Source organism: Montipora capricornis, chromosome 3 (genome assembly GCF_036669925.1).
Source record: "Montipora capricornis isolate CH-2021 chromosome 3, ASM3666992v2, whole genome shotgun sequence".
Classification (NCBI taxonomy): Eukaryota; Metazoa; Cnidaria; class Anthozoa; order Scleractinia; family Acroporidae; genus Montipora; species Montipora capricornis.
The window spans coordinates 51,324,057-51,338,860 of NC_090885.1; the positions used below are offsets into that span (position 1 = coordinate 51,324,057).

At 39.5% G+C, this 14,804-nt stretch overlaps 1 protein-coding gene across 1 annotated transcript in view; it reads right to left on the minus strand.

The window, feature by feature from the left end:
• LOC138043341 (adenine DNA glycosylase-like) overlaps positions 1-13,317 on the minus strand; it is a 14,936-nt gene extending 1,619 nt beyond the window's left edge. The window contains exon 1 of the mRNA XM_068889574.1: positions 12,876-13,317. Within this exon, the coding sequence (XP_068745675.1) occupies positions 12,876-13,265 (390 nt within the window). The 5' untranslated portion in view covers positions 13,266-13,317. The remainder of the gene's footprint in view (positions 1-12,875) is intronic.
• Between the last annotated feature and the right edge of the window lie 1,487 nt (positions 13,318-14,804).

Sequence of the window (14,804 nt, forward strand, 5' to 3'; positions counted from 1 at the left end):
ATTTAATTACAAATATCTCCTGATCCCCAGACGTTTTAAGTTTTTGGCATGAATGGTCAATTTTAGAAAAAATAAAAATTGCATGAGCGCTGTAACGATAAGGGAGGTTTTTGGCATAAAAAAGACGGACACAATGACGAGGAGTTTACAACGCTACTTTAATAGCCGCTCGCCAAGCACACACACGAATCTACAATGTCACCTTTCCTCCTTAAAAAAAACACAAGATGAAGAAAAAGGATAAAAAAAGAACAGAAACAAACGACAGCAAATTGCTATGAGCTTTAAAAAAACGGACCCGGATTGCTCGAAGCATGGTTAGCGCTAACCAGCGTTAAATGCCATGGAAACCTATAGGTTTTGATACCTCTTAACCAACGGTTTGCGCTAACCAGGCTTCGAGCAACCGGACCCAGGACTTTAAGTCACATGAACGTTCAACTAAGCATGGTCCTTCAGGTACTTGGGTGGCTTAGACACACGTCCAGCTCTTGTGACTGCACTTGTAATCTTAGACAGTTGAGATCTGTCACAAGTTTCATACGAAGGTTGGTCTCTACTTGGTGCTGTACCCAACCGTTTTGGTGGTTGTTTGTGCTGGTCCTTTTGATATGGCGTTGCTAACAGTTGAGAGTGAACGCCTGTTGATAGCTGGGGATCTTGAAGTTTGTCTGTGGCAGTTGGCTGACTTTGTGATGGAATTTCTGATGCAGGCTCACTGGGCATGGTGCTGGAAAATGAGTCTCTACTTCTTCGGAGATATTTCCAGTTTCGCCGCAGGATTCTTCCCTCACCTGTTCTTACGTTGTAGGATATTACATCGGCTTGCTCTTGCACTTCCCCTTTGAACCATTTTTGACTGGGGTCTCCAGGCTATGGCACTATTCTGACTGTCTCACCCTTCTGTGATGGTGGATGCTCCTTTGAACTTTGGTTGAAATAGTAGGTTTACTTGGCATTCATTCTGACTATTTGATCCCTTATGGATGTAGTGTCTGGAGTTTGAGGTTTGAGCAGCATTTCAGCAGTAGGCAGCTTAGTTCGAATATTCTGCTCCTGATTGATTTGCTTTCTTGATTGAATGTTAAGTTGTTATAACGGCATTTTCTACATGTACCTGTTCATTGCTTTGGGGGGGGGGTACCCTGGGGAGCTGCTTATATGCCGGCTCAGTCCCAGATGATCTCAGAAAGTTATCAAACTCAGCAGGGCTAAGGGTGGCCCATTGTCACTCACTAGCTCATTTGGTATTCCGTGGGTGGCAAAGTGCTTCTTCAATTTCTTTTTGATGTTGCGGTTTTTTTTTTTGTAGCTCGTCAAATTCAAAATACCCGGAATAATAGTCAACTGTGCACAGATAGCTTTTGTCACCTAGCAGGAATATGTCTGTTGCTATTTTTTCCCAAGGCCTTGTTGGAATCTCGTGACAAATGAGTGGTTCTTTTGTCTGGCTGGTTTGGAATGACATGCAAATGTCACATCTCTGGATGAAGTCAGTGATTTCTGCGTTCATGCCTGGCCAATACACAATCTCTCTAGCTCTACATAGTGATCCTTGAATCCAACTGCGAGACTTGGAAGCTTCTCCTTGATCTTATGTCTCAGAGTAAGGGGTATAATGCATCTTACACCTTTGAATACTACACCATCATGCACTGAGAGTTCATCTCGTATGCTGAAGTATGGATGAATAGCTGCTGGGAGTCCATCCTTTGTGTCTGGGAACCCATCAACAATTGTTTTCTTCAGAGTTTGTAAAGTTGGGTCAAAAGCAGTTTCTCTCTGGAGTTCCTTGAGTTGATGATCTGGGATGGGGAGGAAGTGGATGGCATGGATGCACTCTACCTCCACCTCTAGAGGTAAGCGTTCACGTCCTCGAGGTATGCCCTTGAAAAGGTATCAGGTAGCAATATCTCCTTGCCTGATTTGTAGCAGAATATCAACTAGCGGCTTGTGATCAGTCCACAGGATGACTTTATAGCCATAAACACACTAATGGCTGTGTTCCATCCCAAATACTTGGGCTAGTAATTACTTCCTTCTCTATCTGGAAGTACCTCCTCTCTGCAGGTGTTAGTGCTCTGCTTGCAAATGTGACTGGCTGACCATGATGCAGTACCACAAAACCAAACCCATCCCGAGATGCATCTGCCTGACCTTCTGTTGGGTCACTTTTACTGAAATACTTAAGCACTGGTGCTTTGACAACAGCTTCTTTATTTCTCTCAAAGGCATGCTCGTGTTCATGGGTCCAGTTCCATTCAGCATTCCTGTATGTCAGGTGGTGTAAAGGTTCACACATTCCTGAGGAGTCTTTAAGAAACTTAGACAAGTACTTAATGGATCTCTGAACTGCCGATACATCCACTGGTTGATCCATCTTGACTATAGCCTCGATCTTCTTGAGATCAGCTTTCAATCCTGTCTTTGTCATTAAATGATTAATGAATAACACTTCACTACAGTTAAATTGAAACTTCTCCTTATTCAGTTTAATGTTTTTCTCTCTGCAACGGTTTAGCAAATTCTTCAAGTTCTCATCATGATCGAGGTCTGCTTCCTCGGCTGTGTCACCTTGGCCAATGATGAGCAAGTCACCTGCTATCTTGTACACACCTTTAAGGCCTTCCAGGCATTGGTCGAGCTCCTGTTGAAAATACTCGGCTGCTGGACTAATTACATACGGCATACGGAGCCATTTGTAGCTGCCCCAAGGGGTCTGGAATGTTGTTAGCTTACTTGATTCTTCGTCAAGTTGTACCTGGAGGAACCCATCCTTGAGATTGGCTTCAGTGAATACTTTTGCTTTTGACAGCTCTGGTAAGATGGCTTCAATCCCGGGGAGAGGGTAATGTCTGCTCTTCAGAGCCTAATTGAGACCCTGGGGATCGATACAAAATCGTACTTTCCTGCTCGGTTTCTGAGTGGCAACCAAACTGGAGACCCATTAGGTAGGTTGGTCTTCCTTTGTCAGTACTTCTAGTCCCTCAAGACGGTCAAGTTCATCCCTAAGTTTTCCTTTTACCGCCACTGGTAACCAGTTTTGTCCACTTCTAAGTGAAGTTTACCTTCCATCTTACCCAGTCCTCTGAACAGATCAGCATACTCGGCTTGAATTCCTTCTTCTGTCAAACTGTTTATGTTGTGCTCTTCCCAAAGCCGGGAGTGGTCTGAAGTTACACTACTGGGGTGCATAATGTTCTGATGCTTGGCAACTACCAGGTCCATTCTCTGCGCTGCTTCAGCCCTAAGGAGAGTTGCGAATCCATCTTCGACCACAACAAATTGTAGACTGTGCTCCATATTATTCCTCGGGTTTCGGACAGAAACTGTTGCAGTTCCTAGTATACTTAATTTTGACTTGGCATATGTCACAAGTTCTCACTTTGTTCTTGTTACTTCCGTTTTAGTCAGCAGGTATCTGTGGGGTAAAACAATACAAGATGCTCCGGTGTCGATCTGCATTTGTAGTGTTTGATCTCCAATTTCCATGGCTGCATAGATCTTATTATTGTTGTTGCTGACAGCATTGACTTGTTCCGGGAATGATAAGGCCCAGAGTTCATCCTCAGAGGAAGATGGCAAATCTCCATGCAATTCATGGACTTTCGGGTTACTTATATTAGTGTAACTGCGGCGCGGCGTTTTGGTAGATGCGGGTTGTGTTTTCTGCTGACAAACCGAACTGAAATATTTATTTTGAGGCACTTGTCACAAGTCTTGTCATGTGCTGGGCATTTTTCGGGTTTCGCTCATGTGTTTTGCCATAGTATTTACAATTTCGGAACTCTTTGTTGTGCTCGACATTCTGACTAGGTGGGCACTTTCCCTTCAAGGGTTTACTGACTTTATGTACTGATTCTGCTCTGGAATTGACTATCAGTGGCTTTGGCTGCTTTACCGTAATTTATGCACTTCTACAGTGTGAGGTCTTACTCTTGTAATAGTTTCTTGCGAGGGCCATTATGTAAAATACCACACACAGTTCTCGTATCTCATCTTTCAAGGTTCCAAACGAGCAAGTTTCAGCTAGAATTTCGGACTGCAGACCTGTAGGCGCAGATTGTCTCACCATGCTCTTGTGCTGTTATTGAATCTCTAGCGCTCATAAATCGTGTTTGTCTGGCCCACGCAATAATTATTCCATAATTCTAGAACCTTTGTCCTCCTCTGATGTGAAGGGTAAACCAGAGCGGATTTCTATGGCTTCAGGTCCAATGCAAGTGATGAACATTGCGACTCGGTAGTCGTTCGCCTTCCACATCTGAAGACAATTTTGCCAGTTCTTTGCAAGGTTTCCTCACTTTGTCACTTCGTCTCTTTTCTCTTGCTTATGCCGACTTCTGACACCGTGTAACCATAAGGGAGGTGTAATGGTCACTGACACACACACGAATCTACAATGTCACGTGACCCCATGTCACATGAATACCATTACAAGCACATCATTAGTCCTGATAAAATTTCGAAGAACTCTAAAATTACACAATGAATGACCACAGCCAGATATATTGATCTGAAGTGAAAGTACATATAAATTATACATAGACACAACACCTATATAGTATACTGATACATAGGGGATAAAGGAATATACAATGTAAATGACAACAACAATGTTCATTTCTTCATTTTCCTTTACCGAGACCTTAACTACACCTGTAGTTCATGTCTCACCCAGAAAAATCATAGCTAATCGAGTTGGGTAGGAGAAAATAAATAACACACCCAATTTACAGAGATCACATTATATTTCAATGAAAGGTGCAATTGAGATAAAATTGTTACAAACACACGTAATAAACCGAAAAAAAAAAGAAAAAAAAGGAAGAAGAAAAAGTGAGAGCGGGAAAAAGTAATAATAATAATCATCATCATCATGCAACATAGGGAGAACAAATTAAGTCCGATTAGCTTTGCCACCAGGTTTGAGAGTAGACTTAAAACATAGATGGAATCATCCAAGAATTCACCAATGCTTTCCTTATACTTTCACCCTGATGCATTTCCCCAGTCTAAAGAACTTTTCTTTTGCTTTACTTGCGCTGAACAGGGATTTGAAATTTTCAAACTTAGGGTGTGTTTGATTGACCATATTCCAGAATAGGAATACATGGAATAGAAGTTAGAAATCCTTCGTTTTTACAGAATATTCACATTAAAATAATTATTGTCAAACACCTGATAAAACCCTATTAAAACATAATCTTTATTATCCTTGTTGCTTCAAACACCAAACATACCATTTTAGATCATCACTCCATGTATTCTAACTCCGGAATAAGGTCAATAGAACACACCTTAAGACTCTATTGTAGCTTTTTCCTTCTAATTAGGTGCAGGGCCGGTCCTTTGACACTGTCATGCATTACATGTAGATTCCCTGCCAATAATAATAGCCAAAACCTTTGACTCCAGGAATTGGTTTTGCCCCCTAGTCATGAGCATAACTGGGGGCAAAATAAATCAAGTGAAGAATGCCTCTTTAGACAGACAAGTAGTGAACGATTTGGCTGCAAAAGCCTACACTGTATACACATCCCACACGACATGAAGATATGGTAGAATGACTGATTGAAATAACATCCAAATTAGAACCAGTAGAAAGTGTCCTAACCTGGCTAAAATCTCACTTTAGGTTACTAACAGTAAGGATTCCTAGAAATTTAACCAATTTTTTTTGTTTGCAATACTGCTTAGCACTGGCTTAATACATTGTAATACTAAATAATTTGATTTAGCATTTCAAACTTGTTCAATCATTGTGAAGGAAAAACAGTTGCACTGTCAGCAAATACAAAGAATTTTATTCTTTCCAGATATTTGATCTATTTATGTCATCAATCAATATAGGTTAGAACTAAGAGGCACCACAGAAATACATTGAGAGGAGCTGGCCAGTGGTCATAAGAGTTTGATTGGGATGACATTTTGAGCAAGGGAAGAATGTCTAAATGGCCAATTCTCTCTTGGTTTGTAAGATGGCCTCTCTATTGCGTGTCTTGAAAGCAAAGATCCTGAAGAACCTAAGACTTGAACAGCGATGTATCCAGGTTTTCAAATTTGGGGGTCCATTGCAAAATTTTGGGGGTCCAGCTAATTAATATTCAAGAATTAATATGCAATCTATTGCCTCTTAATTGCTGTTGCAGTACCCTTTCAGATTTCTAATTGCACAAAAATAAAGTCTTATCCCTCCCAACGAATATGTACTTAAAATGATCAATTTCTTTGAAACTGTTGTGCCTGTTGATTCATCGATCAAAATGTATGCGCTGTCAAAGCTCCATCGATCACATTAAAATCCGTATGCTGTAGGAGCTGTTGGCTCCAGTTGATAAATGATCTAGATCTCCACAGAAAAAAAAACAGAACTGAATCTCAATTTTCCGTAAAAGAGCATCATTTATTTTAACTAAACTTGAGGCGTAATTTAGGAACAAAAGAGTAAACAAATGTTAGCGATCGATGCACAGTTCATCGTCGGCCCGTGCAGCTGTGGCTTCGCCATGGCCAATGTTAATAATCAAGCGATTGAATACATTCAAGTTTAATGTTCAACACGTTAATTATAGCACTAACTCCGAAAAAAAGTTGCATAATTTGCAAAACAGACAAGTTACGTGCAAAACAAGAACCGAGACGACGATGACACGTGCGCGCCCGGAATTAATTTTTTTATCAACAAGGTCGCACAAAACAAAAATTTAACATACTTTGCCTTTGGATTCTCTGTTATTTCGCTCACGATAAGCGAACTAATGCTAATGCTCGACTTCTGAAGCTGGACATAATGGTTGACAAAATGAAATTATTGGACTACGAAAATCCAAAAATAGCAGCTAACCTTGAAATTTAAGGAACTCAATCATTTCTCCGTTGTGAGAAATGGGAATGTTCAATTTCCTTGTGAAATACGCCGTTCGCATGTTTTTCCTGGCGTTGGTAATTTGCATAAACATTCCATTTTTTTTCTGCGTCCAATTGGACCCTTTGTTCCATATTCTATGCGTCCAAAAGGAAAACGAGTGCGTCCCAGGACGCAATGACGCACTCTGGATACATCGCTGCAGTTGAATAGGAAAAAAGTAACCCAAGACCCTTCATTTGCCTACCCCTACATGTAGGCCTAAAAACCAAGTTTAGGACTAGTTAGGCCTACACTGCAGTTACAAGTAGTGAGGGTTTTGGGTTACTTTTTGCGTTTTTGAGTCTTAGGCAGGGCTTGAAATTTGCGAAAAAATCCAGTCGCAATTTTGCGACAAGATACGAAAATGTAGTCGCAATTTCGAAAATTTTAGTCGCAAAATCATCGCGCTGCATTGTGTTGTCAGCGGTGTAGCAAAACAAAATATGAGCCCACAATACTTGTGTTGAAGTAAACCACTGAAAATGGCGAATGATATTGAAGGAATGGAGTTGTGCACGCAATATCGCAGCGAAATTACGCTACAATTATGCTATCTTCAGATTGAAAGAAAACTCAAGGCGAGAAACAAAATAATTTTGTCATTTCTTCATTTATTTTAGTAAAAAGAGCAGCAAAGTGGCAACTGCTACTAATTCTTTTGTTTCGAAAGAGCGAAGATGAGAACAAGTCGCAAATTTGCGACTTCTCCAGATTTTTTAGTCGCAAAGGGAAAAAATTCAGTCGCAAATGCGACTGTATTGGTCGCAATTTCAAGCCCTGTTAGGGGCTTTGTTTTGAAGACATCCCTCTGTTATTAAGGTCTTTGGTATTCAAGTTAGTACTCAGTTTGAGATGAAATGGGTCAAAACATACAGTACAATAAAGAAACAAGATATAAGCTGAAAAACAAAAGATTTGTTTGAGTATGTACATAAAGAAAGAAGGTTGAAGACTTGCAGGATTGTTACTTTGCTTATTTATTACAATCACTAGCAATTACTTAAGGCCTTAAAGTGCCCATAACCCCAAAATAATGTTTCGCTAAAATGAATCTTTGCGCCTGTTCGAGACACATTGCGGCCATTTTTTTCCTTTTGCTAACAAATCCTGCCATTCTATAGGCTTTGCAAGCTGCGAAAATCCAAGCATCTTTTGTTCACGACCGAGTCGGAAGGGGAGTGGGTCTATTCCTGTTTTTAACTCACAATCTACTTTGCATGCATTTTTACAAAGAGTTAATGCAATGTACATCAGTTTGTGACGTAAAAACGGGAATAGACCCACTCCGCTTCTAACTTGGTCGTGAACAAAAGATGCTTGGATTTTTGCAACTTTTGAAGCCTCTAAAATGGCAGGATTTGTGTTAGAAAAAGGAAAAAATAGCCGCGATGCGTTTCGAACAGGTGCAAAGATTCACTTTAGCGAAAAAAATATTTTGGGGTTATGGGCACTTTAAGTCAGGAATGGATCTGACGTACTATGATCTAATAATCATTATGTCCTCATACAAAAACATCTTATGTTACTAATATCATTACTGATCAGAGGGTTTCAATGCCCAGCAATATCATAGTCTACGGTGAACATGTGCATCCAGCATAACTATTCCAGGGGTGGAGGGTAAAGGGTATGGGTTGGGGGTAGGGTATGAAGGGTACCATAGTTAAAACAACCCAAACCTTTACAAAAATGCTAACCTTAGGCCTAAACATTATCTAAAGTGTAATGTTTACGCTCTATGTCTTAAGGGTTTTAAATAATAACCAGGCCTACATTGAAAACCAAGAAATTGATGAAATTTGTCAGTGATTTGTATTTTGAGTCCAATGTCCCTGCCCATGGTATGTAACATGTGTAATGGTCAATAAAGTTGTTACAAAAAAAAAAATAAAATAAAATACTGAAGCATTACCAAGTTCACCGCTCGGCTCGTATTAGCAAAGGAGCAAGCCATGAGATTGCCGTGGACAGTGACAACTGTGTTCACCTAAAGCAAACTACTGCTCTTTTAGTTTGTTGTTATTTTTTGATCATTCTATTGGTTATATTCAATACCTGGTCCTATAATGTATACTTGTAACATACAAGTATTTAAAAGGTAAAAGTGCTTAAATGTAAAAGAAGGGGTTAAAACCTCTCGATAGCTGTGTTTACAAGGTTAAGAAATATCCAGATGTTTTCGGTATCACCTTGTTGTAGTTGAACAGTGAAGCATTCCTTTACGATAAGAATCAAACATGAATCCACTCTTTCCTAGCTAAATGGCTCCCCTCTGGTACTTCACAGGCTTTTAACAAACTCGTAAAAAGATTAAAGGAGCCGAAAACACCAGTTCGCGATTATTTTCACCTGGTTCTTTTGCATCTATAAAATGCAAATAAATACAGCATGTTCATTATCCATTCCAGATTTCGTGAAAGGTTGAAAAGTTTTGGAAACAATGCTTGTTTTTACTTATTGCAAAAAGAGGCATTTGTAGCTGTTTACATAGTTGAGGACCCTTCAGATATTTTAAAATGATCTGGTGTAGCCTGCCAATAATAATGCATTCTTTTAAAATTCAAACACAAATTCAGTCATTATTTCCTAACAAGATGAGAAAGCAACTGATTGCAACAGAACTCCCATTTTGTAAGCAATGTATCCATGACTTCTTCACAGTTCTCCTTTGATTTTTTTGCCGCCATTACAGTGTAGTAACTCTGGTCTATCAAAAAATAATTATTGTAACTTGTGATGGCAGTCCAGTTAAGTCTTATAGCGTGATACATCCAAAATATTCTCACAAAAAAATGTCTGGCAATTTGCCCCCACTTTCAAGATCATTAGCCACCAACATCAAAACACCTAATTATTGCATTAAATTTACCTCATTTACTTGTGTATACAGTAAGTAGAACTTGTGTATAAGGCGTCCTCCATTTTCAAGGCCTAAAAGCTGACTTTTCTTTATTTCAGACTTAAAAGCTGAAACTCAGGGGCGGTTAGTGGAAGACTGGTTAGCGTTAACCGTTGGTTAAGAGGAATCAAAACCAATAGGTTTCCATGGTATTTAACTCTGGTTAGTGCTAACCATGCTTCGAGCAACCAGGCCAGATCGATAGAATTTGTTCCTAAAAATTCATGTCATACTTGTGAGAATTCTTTTGCAGTTGCAGTGGACAAACGAAACTACCATAGATGAAGTTTATCAGCTCTTGTAATATGACATGCAATGACACAAGTTTTTCAGTTTTACTTGAGGGTTTGTTCTACGTTTTATGTCAGCCATTTCAAAAATTAAATCTTCCTATTTGAAACAAACCTTCCTCTTAACGTTGACATAGAAAGGAGAATTGGTAGACAAAAAGAACACCACTGAAAGAGTTTTGAAAAACCGCTCGATAAATAACCCACCATCTCAGAAAACTTTGCCAGGTTACTAAGCTACTGAGATCGTTTGATGATGAGAAGTTAAACAATCATCAGTCTGCTCTACTGTAAAATGCCCGATCAACAAAATTACAGATATGACCATAGTCTAACTTAAAGAGGCATGTCCAAAGGTTTGTATTTACAGGGCTCGAAGTTGCGACCAATACAGTCGCATTTGCAACTAAATTTTTCCCTTTGCGACTTGTTGTCACCTTCACTCTTTCGAAACAAAGGGTTAGCAGTTGCCACTTTGCTGCTACTTTTGCTAAAATAAATAAACAAATGACAAAATTATTTTGTTTCTCACTGTGAATTTTCTCTGAAGATAGCGTAATTAAAGAGTAATTTAGCTGCCATGTTGCGTGCACAGTTCCATTCCCTCGACCATTTGCCATTTTCAGCGGTTTCTTTACACACAAGTATTGTGGGCTCATATTTTCTGCTAAACCGCTGACAACACAATGCAGCGCGGCAATTTTGCGACTAAAATTTGCGAAATTGAGACTAAATTTTTGTATCTTATTGCAAAATGCAACTGGATTTTCTCACTAGTTTCAAGCCCTGATTTAACCCACTTACATTTTGTTACTCCAAAATTACATTTTCTGTTGACAACGAAATGCCCAGCCAAGCTCATCAAACACAAACATAATTGGAATTCAGTTTTATGCAGGTTTTTATTGGCAATTGTTATGCTAATTATCGGATAGTTCTAGGCTTCCAAACTGGTTCTATCTGTATGACTCGAGAATAAGACAAGGGCAATTTTTTGGGCTGATTTTTAGGTCATAAAGATTGACTCATACACAAGTAAATATAGTAGTTCTTTTCACAAAAAGCAATATATTTGAAAAGAAAAAGAAGCGTTGACTTTTAGTCTACCAAAATTAAGCCAACTTTAGCAATCACCGATTGTGTAAATGAAGAACGACAAAACAAAGGAGCGTTTTTTACTTCAATTAGACTATAGTTCTACATGTATCATTTATTTATTGTAGAAAAAGACTACAGAAATTGCCAGAAGGGTGAATTTTCCTGATACAATTAGAAATGATAGGCTGTCTTACCAGACTCTTACATTACCGTTAGCAACCACCTCTGATGAAAAGAGGTTGTTTCACCCAATAGCCCATTCACCTGAACAGAAATGTCTGTTTTCCCCCCACATACTGTAACAACAGAACTAACAACAACAAAAATTATCCATTGGCAATTATACAGACCAATGGATCTACCAATGGGTCTACTTTAATTAAAATATGTGACAAATAATCTGTGTTTGACAAAAAAAGAACAAAGTTCAAGTTTACCAGTATACTGTACATTGTAAAACACGCACCATGCAAGTTGACTGCTGTGTACATGTAAGTCATAATTCAGCCAAAAGAAGACAGACCAATCTATACATAGTTCAGTCATGCACAAACAAGAAGTCATGCAAGAGCTACTAACATGACAACGTACAAAACATTCTTTATTCGATTCCCCACAAAATCTTATCAAGTTGTAAAAGTTATTGCCATAACTGTACCTTTAAATGACATGTGAACTTCAAGACGCATCATAATTACAGGTCCCCATGAAACAAGTGCACAGTATTAATGATAGGCTAAGTATAGGTCAGATTTTAAAACATTATATTCAATTAAAGTTGGCATTACTTTTTCATTACACTTTCTTGGGGCTTAATAAATAATCGTAATAATAAACATGCAAAAATTTCAGCATGTTAATTGGCTGACAGTACAGATGTACATCAATTAATCCCAAACAGAGTGCAGAAAAGTGAAAATTATTTTGTACAGACAGTAGAAATAAATCCAATAAAGGTGAATTTTTTCATTAATAAGTAATTGACTGATTTTTCTCGTACAATTTGGAATAAATAAGCACTTGTAAGTTTTTTCAAAGACTACAACCAACCCAGTTGAGGGAAACATCAGGACTCTAGGGAAAACAAAACTAACCAGTTTCCCAAGGGACCAGACATTAATTGCTTTGTTATATATTTAGACTTTTCCAGAGCGGGCAACAAATGAATTTGATCAGGGGAACATGACGAAGAATCAACCAATCAAAGTGCTCGTTTTGTTGAGTGAAAGTCTAGGTATATAACAAACAGATATATACCTATTACTTTCCAAAATAATCTTATTAAAGAATGGTTTGTTTTCAGGGACGTCATCGCCGCCATGTTGGTGGACGAACATTAGCTCCTTTTGTTCGTCTGTGCCTCTCGAAATTGGTTGCAAACCGATAATCCTGGAGAAGACCTTTTCAGTTCGCGCGACTGGCGATAAAGGCAAATCACTCTGATTTCGTAAACTATCATGTAATTTCTGCTTCCCAATGACGTCTGCTTATACTAAAGAGGCCTCGACTGCACACTTTTGAAGACTTTTATGTTCATTTTTACATAGGCTCACCAATATTGTTTAAACACATCGGTGACGTATTAAAGAAAGGAGCAAGAAAAATCAAGACCCAGATTAATTTAAAATACAAGGAATAAAATTTAAGCACCTTTAGTTTAAAATGTTTGTACACCAACCTTTTTCGCTCCATCGTGAAGTCTCTTCGCTCGTGAATAGTACCCGAGTCCAGACCACATTTCGTTAACGTCCTCCAAAGTGGCTCGAGACAAGTGCTCAACAGTTGGCCATTTCTCCATCCAGCGCTTGTAGTAATCACAGACTGTAGAGACTTGTGTCTGTTGTAACATTACTTCAGAAACCCACACTGCATAAGCCCGTTTATTTACGTCTGTACATTCGGATGCTCGATCCCTCCAAGGAAGCTTTCGTTTGTTCTTGTCATACCAAGATAGCAATTCAGTTCGGATGTGTTCGATGTCACTCCCTGTAAAATCGTGTGAGTGTAGCTTCTGTTCAGCATTTTCCCTTGCCTTTGTCCTCTTTTTTCGGTTTGTTTCGGAGGGCATTTTGGGTTCGATGCAAAATGGCTATTCCGCAGAACTCCTCTTTCAAAAGCGCGGGAAAATGTCAACACCGCTGACCATCTGGTTGTACTATCACCTCCAGGGTTGGCCGTTTCTCGAAAGTCCCGAAACTTTTCGGGCGTATTTTGGGTGACGTAAAACGCTGTGTGCCTTCAAAACGTTTCTCGTCATGAAACTCTGCGATTGTTTCGTTTTCACTGGTCTCGCAAACATGTTTCAAAGATCAATTTTTCATAACTGGCAGATCATAGTTTCAAGAATTGCTTTTCGGGCCCGAAAAGGCATCTGTGAAATTGCCAACTGCTTGTTTTGGAAAGCCGATCTTTTAGCATGCTTTCAAGGTATCAAAAAGATAATTAACTGTGAAGGTTGACGAATTAAATGCTGTCCGTTCTTGAGTTGCAATGGGAATTGTGACACCCGAAAATGGCCCGTAAAGTTTCGGGACTTTCGAGAAACGGCCCCCTGGTTCCTTGATGTGGTCCGGACCCTGCTCTCATCGAAGAGCTTGCGGGATCTTTATTAACGTCCCACAGAGTTTATAAGCAAGGTTTTGAGACGGGGCGTACGGTTTGTAGTCTTTATCCGAGAAAAATTTGAAAGTCTAGCCATTTGTGGATGTAATTACAAATGCAGCACTTTCTACCTGTGGGTTGCTTCGGCTGGAGTCGAACTCACCACCTCCAGCAGCTCCAATGCTCAACCAACTGAGCCAACCGGTCGGCGGTCATCACAAGAGACTCACAAAGAGCGACAAGGAAATATTGTTTGAGTCCTTTATTCTTGATGAAGATTAAAAATTGTCATTTGCGCCGATGAAATGTTTTTTTTTCAGACGATCTAGACCACAAATTGACCCGCAATTATTTCTCCTCCTGATTTAGGGATAAATGAAGACCTAGAAAACGAAGATCGAGGACCAAGGAGGCGGTTCTCGTCTTTGGTCTCCGTTTTCCCCACAACGACGTAGGAGTGTGGGAAACGGAGACCCTGCTAGTTGTTATCTAAAGTAGACCCTCCGGGATCGTAAACTGGGTTCCCTGTGGTACATGTTATACAAAAACAGGAGAGGGCTATGAGTTGGGTGGTATTGAAGGCGCGGAAACTGGATTTTTCCCGGAGTAATGCTGGCTGAGCCAATCTGAAAATAACTAAATCCAAAATATACGGTGGTTTTGCTGGGCTTTCCCATTGCCAAGGTAACTTATTACATCTGATCATGGCCACATCTTGTTTGGAAATAAGCGGTGTTTCATTTGGTACCATAACATTGCTGTTACGTGATTCGGTGTTGTAGCGTTATTCGATCTACACAGAGAGTCTTCTAAAGGCTGAAACCCTTTCGAGCCTCCTCAAGGGGAGCGAATTTATTGGTGGCTACAAGACCACGTCATTGTATTGCTATGGCACAGGCTTCGCTGTAAAAAATTACAAAAGAAATAGTGATTTTTCTCGTGACACCACCCATTATTAATATGCCAACCAGAACCTAATTGGCTATTGAAACAATGACTTTTTTGT